The sequence below is a fragment of the Sinocyclocheilus anshuiensis genome, unplaced genomic scaffold, assembly GCF_001515605.1.
Source record: "Sinocyclocheilus anshuiensis isolate Anshui unplaced genomic scaffold, SAMN03320099.WGS_v1.1 scaffold444, whole genome shotgun sequence".
Taxonomy (NCBI): Eukaryota; Metazoa; Chordata; class Actinopteri; order Cypriniformes; family Cyprinidae; genus Sinocyclocheilus; species Sinocyclocheilus anshuiensis.
Genome location: NW_015555739.1, coordinates 385,971 through 393,470, shown reverse-complemented (window position 1 = coordinate 393,470; position 7,500 = coordinate 385,971). Strand labels below are relative to the sequence as shown.

At 39.4% G+C, this 7,500-nt stretch overlaps 1 protein-coding gene across 2 annotated transcripts in view; it reads right to left on the bottom strand.

The window, feature by feature from the left end:
* psip1b (PC4 and SFRS1 interacting protein 1b) overlaps positions 1 to 7,500 on the bottom strand; it is a 22,220-nt gene that overhangs the window by 8,537 nt on the left and 6,183 nt on the right. The window contains exons 5-9 of one of the 2 annotated variants that reach the window (XM_016466668.1): positions 5,542 to 6,147; positions 4,734 to 4,911; positions 3,208 to 3,410; positions 2,906 to 3,135; positions 166 to 206 (exon numbers count right to left, since the gene is read on the bottom strand). In XM_016466668.1, coding sequence (XP_016322154.1) covers positions 166 to 206; positions 2,906 to 3,135; positions 3,208 to 3,410; positions 4,734 to 4,911; positions 5,542 to 6,147 — 1,258 coding nt within the window. Of the gene's footprint in view, positions 1 to 165; positions 207 to 2,905; positions 3,411 to 4,733; positions 4,912 to 5,541; positions 6,148 to 7,500 lie in introns of both variants that reach the window. The other variant, XM_016466667.1, reaches the window with a different exon arrangement.

Sequence of the window (7,500 nt, the reverse complement as noted above, 5' to 3'; positions counted from 1 at the left end):
ATACACACACGGTGAGAGAGACACACACACACACACGCAGTTAAGAGATACACACACGGTGAGAGAGACACACACACACACACACACACACACACACACCGTTAGAGATACACACACACACACACGTGGATTCAGTATTTTTTGGGTGTGATGTGTGCGTCTCACCTTTGCGCACTTCCTCTCTGCTGCTGCTGTTGTTCTGCTGTCTGTAGAAACACACTCCATTAATGACGATAACTATAACAATAACTAATATCATAACTATAAGTAACCATAACTTTTATTACTATATGATCATATTACAGTAACATCAACTATTACAAACTATTACAATAATGATAACAATAACTACAACAAAAACATTAACTATAACGATAACTAAAAATTACAATAACTACTATAACTATAACAATAACTATAAATGATAACTATCAAAATATAACAATATAATCGTTAATGTATGATATGGCTATTAAAGCATCTATACCAACACCACAATCATGTTCTGTTTATTCTAAGCACTGCAGTTTTGCCGCCTGTCGCTTTAAATGCTCAATCAAGTCAAATGTTTCTGATTGGCTGCCAATATTTTTATCGTTCATCAGGTGAATAAAAAGCCTCTCTGAAAGTGATTCCAGTGATATCGTTCCTCTGTGTCCTTATTGTTACAGTTGCGGCATGAACTCTGCTGTTCTCTTAGAGCTCACAGTTATAGTTATCTGGTAAAAACATGAGTTTTGTGGTAAAAACACGGGCCGATTTTTGCATTGGTCTGAACAAAAACAGCAGACGGGCTTATTGAAAATACACATTCATTCTCTGCCAGCAGGTGGCGCTTTCAGAATGGCAGAAATATAACTTTTCCCCGGTAACAGCAGAACACAAAGCAGCAGCACTGGATTTTGAATCGTGCAGTGCTCATGTTTATTTAATCAAATCATAGCTTTTTGAAGTTTAATCGTCATATTAAGCCATATCGCAATTCTGGTCTTTCTGTCCCCAAATTTAAGACCTCTTGAAATCATAATTAAGAGTTTCTTGTCGGTGTGTCACGATTCAATTTGATTCCAATTATCATGTCAACGATTCGATTCGATTTGATATCATAATGCATGACGATGCATCTCATCCTCAATTTTCAATATTAAGGCACATGGTTACATTTTGATATTCATTTTATATTAAATTTATTTTGTGCAATTTTATTAAATTGTATAAGCAGGCTACTTTTTAAAATACCTACAAATTAATAATAAATCAAAAAACAATTGTTAAGAATTTAACCAACTAAATATAGCTTCAAAACATACAAGCAAATATAAAGTAATAAAGGGGGAAAAGACAATTACAAGTGATAAACAAGAAGTACTTTCAGTATCTGAGAGTGCTTTAAGTATCCGAAAGTTTACAGACAATCATACTTATGGGTTTTTCTTTTTTCTCTCAGCATTATTGCCTTATTATTAGTGTTGAGATCATAGACAGTGGCAGCTTTAATAGGCTGCATTCACACTAATGCACAGATCTGTTTCGACATATCAGATGTTTTGTCCTGTTCTGAAAACAGAAATTACTACATCAATTTCGTATCATAAACATAATCGGAGATGCAAGTGCATTTAACCGCAGCCGCGAGCTTCAGGACAAACAAACACAAAGCACACGTGAAAGTCTGTCAGTACGTGAGTTTCGTGTATCTAATACGCACATAGCCTACTGCATTCCAAACGTCATAAATGAAAGCATATCTAAAGTAAAACACGCATCTCATAGCGCATATTCTGTGCAATGAAGTCCGCAGCGATTGTCTCTAGCGCACACACGTGCCATATGCGGGAAAAAACAAGCTCAGAATCTATCAAACTTAAAAATAGTGGATGCGTTTTTTTAATACTTTGCCTCCCTCCGTCATTTTAAACTAGCGTGCCAAGCGCGTACGCAAATGCCGTCAGTAGGCTATAATCGATTATAGTCTATTACTGCATCGATGCAGAATCTTCCACGTCCGCATCGCGATGCATCGATTAATTTAAACACCCCTTCTTTCTTGTACATTAAGGCTGATGATACACGGGGCATTTCCATTGAGAATGGGTAACAAATTTCTATCTAGATATTTTAGATCGGTCGTGGGCCCTGTGTCTAACCTGGTTGCAAGTTGCCCAGCAACACTGCCAGAAAAGTTGCCCAGCAACACTGCCCGAAAAGTTGCCCAGCAACACTGCCCAAAAAGATGCCCAGCAACATTGCCCAAAAAGATGCCCAGCAACACTGCCCGAAAAGATGCCCAGCAACACTGCCCGAAAAGTTGCCCAGCAACACTGCCCAAAAAGATGCCCAGCAACATTGCCCAAAAAGATGCCCAGCAACACTGCCCGAAAAGATGCCCAGCAACACTGCCCGAAAAGTTGCCCAGCAACACTGCCCAAAAAGTTGCCCAGTGTATCATCAGCCTAAGACTTTTTATGGACTTAAATTTGATAAAACTAAATTTAAGTATTTTTAAGGATCCGCGGGAACCCTGTTTCTGCATGCGGATGGAAACTTAACTATGAGCTACATTCAGAGACTCATCAGTGCTGACTAGGGATGTAACGATATTATCAATATCGTGATATCGCGATAACAAAACTGAGGGTTGAGTCCCCTTTAAAGTGCAGGTGCAAGTCAATTCACTGACTTTTTTCTGACTTAAGTTTTCTTAGTTAAGCTCTAAATTGTGAACTCTCAAAGTGCATTAGATAGAATAATTGAACTTTAAAATGTACAAAATGTAAATTTTTTCCAATTCTTCATTTGTCTTTTTTTTTTTTTTAATATTGCATTGTGGAGTTCATATCGCAGTATTATCGAGTTGTGACATTTTGATATGGTTACATCCCTAGTGCTGACTGATCTCACTCACTCTGTGTTCCTGCTGTCACGCTCTCCGTTCTGCTCCGGATCTTTCTCCTCCTCCTCGGCCGTGGGTTTGACGGGGCTCCGGGCCCCGCGGCTCCTCTCGGGCCATTTCTGCGGCTCCTCGCAGTGCGTCGTCTGTTCGGCGCCGGTCTGTGTCTTTCCTCTTGTAGACGTCACCAATCCCTGCAGCGACTTCAGCACGCTCTGCCTCTTCTCGGCCAGGATCTTGCTCCTCTGAGAGACACAGACAGACGTCAGACCGCTGCTGCTCCTCCGTATCTCCAAAGCGCTCTCGTCCGCTCTCACCTCTTCATCTATCGCTTTCTTCTCCTCTTTTGTCTCATTCTGCTTTTCAGAGACAATCAGAACGTCGCTCTTCGTCTGCTTGGGTTTATTCACCGTCTCTGTCTGTTCAGGCTTGTCTTGTGCGTTTATCTTCTTGACCTCGCTCTTCTCCATTTCTTCTGGTGCAGGAGTCTGCTCCTCTGTGAGCCGTTTCCTCTTTGAATCTGTAAATCGAGCGGCTCTGATCAGATAAGCAGCTTTTTATGGTTATAATAACCCTCTGCATTATAATCCAAACTTATAATAACAGCTTTAAGCATTTCACTTTGGTAATGGGACTTATTTCTGAGTGAAACTGAACATTGAGCAGGAAATACAGCAAGCAGGACTTACTTAGATTAGATTGAAAAGTGAATATGATATTATTGCTCAATGTTACTCATCCCTGTCAGTGTTTGTCATCGCTGAAAACCGCCAAAACAAAAGTTTAGTTTAATCTGAAGAGATTATGACAGAAATAAATTACTATTGTAAAACATACTTCTCAAAGAAACGCATAATTCAAAAACATAGAATTTGGGGAAAATGTAATTGTAATTGATTAATAATTCTAATCAAAATCGATTTGATTACACATGATGTTTGATGATTAAGATGTAATTAAAACAGAATTTGAAGAAAATTAAAATGGAAACAAAGAATTTGTGGAAAATATAACTGAATTTGATTAAACATGCTTTTTGATTATTTAAATGTAAACTTTAAAAAATATATATACATGTAGGAATAGCACATTTTTTTTCTCCATTTTAACAGTAATATTCAAACAAGGAATTCAACTGATTAGACGTTTTTTTATGTATTAATTTATTAAAATTTAGTATTCAAATTTAATTAAACCATTACAATGGAATCCAAATTAAAACAGAAAACAATTTGGGAAAAATAAAACAGAACTTGAAAAAAAAAAAACAGTTTTCATAGGGTCCTAAAATTACATTTTTTTTTAACTTTGATAAATTGTTGTTAAATTATATAAGTTTCATGATCACAATTAATTAAACATGCTTTATAATTACTAAAATGCACTTTAACTATTAAAACAGAATCCAGAACAAATAAAACGGAAAGCACAGAATTTGGGAAAAAAATAAAACGGCCTTCATAAGGCCTTTTTTTTAAAAGAAAAAACCTTCGAAAGAAAGCATTTTTTGTTAAACTTTTAAAAAATTGTTGTTAAATTGTATAAGTTTCAAGGTTGCAATTAATTAGACATGCTTTTTGATTACTAAAATGTAATTTAATCAATAAAATGGAATCCCCCCAAAAAATGGAATTTTGGAAAAAAATTAAATAAAACAGATTTCAGTATAAGGCAAGAATACAAATTTGAACTGATTTTTTGTTTGTACTAGCTACTTTTTATGCACATCTGCCGTATTGCAGCGTTAAAATAACTCACAAAATGAAACGAGTAGTGCCTATTTTTTTCTATTTTTTTAATGCCAGATTTCATGTCAAATCTCAATTAAAAGACTTGAGTTCACCTGCTGGGGGGGAGGGGGCGGAGCTGTTCGTCACAGGAAGAGGAACATGAGCGTCTTCCTTCACATCAGATTCAGTTTGAGAGCGTTTTCGTTTCAGAGCGGGTGGCTTCGCCGGCGTGGCAGTGATTTGGTTTGAGGTCTGGGTCAGATCTGCAGTGGAGCGCGTGATCCTCAAGGGCTGGAGGATTGCAACACAAAAAACAACATTAAAGGTCCCATGGCATGAAAATGTCACTTTATGAGGTTTTTTAACATTAATATGAGTTCCCCTAGCCTGCCTATGGTCCCCCAGTGGCTAGAAATGGCGATAGGTGTAAACCGAGCCCTGGGTATCCTGCTTCGCCTTTGAGAAAATGAAAGCTCAGATGGCCCAATCTGGAATCTTCCCTTTATGTCGTCATACGGGCTCTATCATTGCAGTCAGTGGGTGTTGCAGTGCTTCAGTCCAAAAGAAGTGAAATAAAAATCGCACATCCATAAGAAAAAGTGTAAGAAAAAACTTACAAAAACGCATCGATTCGCTACAGGAGGCCTTTGTTCACCCCCCGGAGCCGTGTGAGACACTTTTTTTTATGGATGGGCGCTTTTTATTTCACTTCTTTTGGACTGAAGCACTGCAACACCCGCTGACTGCAATGATAGAGCTTGGAATAGCCAGGACAATTTTTAATATAACTCCGACTGGATTCGTCTGAAAGAAGAAAGTCATATACACCTAGGATGCATCGGGGGTGAGTAAAACACACCCTGATTTTCATTTTTGGTTGAACTAAGCCTTTAAAGGTCGCTAAACTTGCATCACACAAACCTGTTTGAGATTATGAGCGTCTATCCGTTTCTTGGCGGTTGAAATTATCTTTCTGTTCAGTGCGTGTTTCCTGCGAGCAGAAAGCGTCTTCGCTGCTAAAATGATCTTTCTGGATGGTAAAATCCTCCTTCGTTCAGCGACCGTCTTCACTGTCGTCACTCTCTTCGCTGGCGTGACTTTATCCGTCCGTCTCTCGTCTGGCGTGACTTTATCCGTCCGTCTCTCGTCTGGCGTGACTTTATCCTTCCGTCGCTCGTCTGGCGTGACTTTATCCGTCCGTCTCTCGTCTGGCGTGACTTTATCCGTCCGTCTCTCGTCTGGCGTGACTTTATCCGTCCGTCTCTCGTCTGGCGTGACGGTCTTTGTCACCGAATCTCTGGAGCGCGTTGATCTCGTCACGGTTGTTTTAGCGTCTGCCGGTGCGACGGATTCAGACTTTGTTTTGCTGGTTTTCACAGGAGTTTCTTTCTTACGAGGCGCCGCTGCCGACTCCTTACGGGATGCGGTCTGGTTCTTGGCTTCGCTCTGATTTTCTGCTTTCTTCTTCTTCGTCCTGTCTTTCAGTTTCGGTCGACTCTCTGACAGTCGCTTCACCAGCGCTGCTTTCTGTCACAAACACAGAACTCATGTTCCAGTGGCTTTATAACAGCGAACATCACAAACTGTAACACCGAGCGGTGTGACGGTACATGTATTTGTAATTTTTTTTTTTACGAATAAAGTATTTGGGAATTTTTGTCTCTCAAGTCTTTTGCGTCGGCATGCATGTGTACCAAATCCATCGTTTTTAACTTCAAACCGTCGCGTTTCTGTCTAAAATCCGAGTCTATAATTCATTCATGCTTCCTCCAGTGAAAAAGTGCATCTCATGTTGTCTCTCACATCAAAATCCAGCCACATATTTCTTTAGAGCTGTTTAAACTCTACCCCACGGGGTTGAAAAACAACCCGCGGCAACGGTGAAAAAGTATCCGAATTCCATGGGAAAATTGTGGACTTGGCAACACTTGCACAGCGCGCTGTCAATACAGAAGTAAACACGGAGGACATAAAGTAAGCGATTATGTGTTTATTTATAGTGTGATCTGCCGCAGAAGCCAGTGAAATTATGCGCAGGCAATGTGAAAAATAAAGACAAGGATGTGACAGAAGAGAGCAGAGTTTTGAAACTTTTATGATACGAGCCCTCATGTTTTGCTTGTATATAGATTTTGTCACTGCAATACTTATGAGTTCTGACACATCACTGTTAGGGCTGGGAAAATAAATCGATGCATCGCGAATCGAGAAATGATTCCGCATCGATTCTGAGATTTTCCAAATGCATGGCGATTCTTTCTCGAGTCGATTCTGAGTTTATAGTTTTGAACAGCAGATGGCGCTGCATGCTTTAGAAACAGCCAAATCCTTACACACACGTGAACCTAAAATAATCATTCATAAAGTTCGAAAAGGTTGAAGCGAATCACAAGGGTGTTCACAGTGGGCTGTGTTTACATTTACGCGTCATAAAAGCATTCTGAGCCGAGGTGAAATTACAGACTCAGCCGAACACACAAGCGCTCTTCAGCTCTTCTTCATGAGTGTTTGAGTGTGCGGATCTGCTGTTAAAATCTAAGCTCAGAATCGATTCCAGAGAGAATCACGATGCATTCGGAAATCTCAGAATCCATCCACGAATCAATTCTGCATCGATTTATCATCGCAGCCCTAAATTTCTCCAAATCTGATGAAGAAACAAACTCATCTACATCTTGGATTTTCTTTTCTGGGTGGACTATTTCTTTTAAGTCTGGTTCAGTAAACCACTGTTTACATTTTTTTTTTTTTTACTATTTTTTTGCCATAATGAAAACATACCAAACCGTGACTTTTGTGTACCGTTACACCTCTAATAAAACTATTTATAAACACTGACCTTTTGACCTCTGAGGCCCACACCCGGGTCGTTTTCGATCT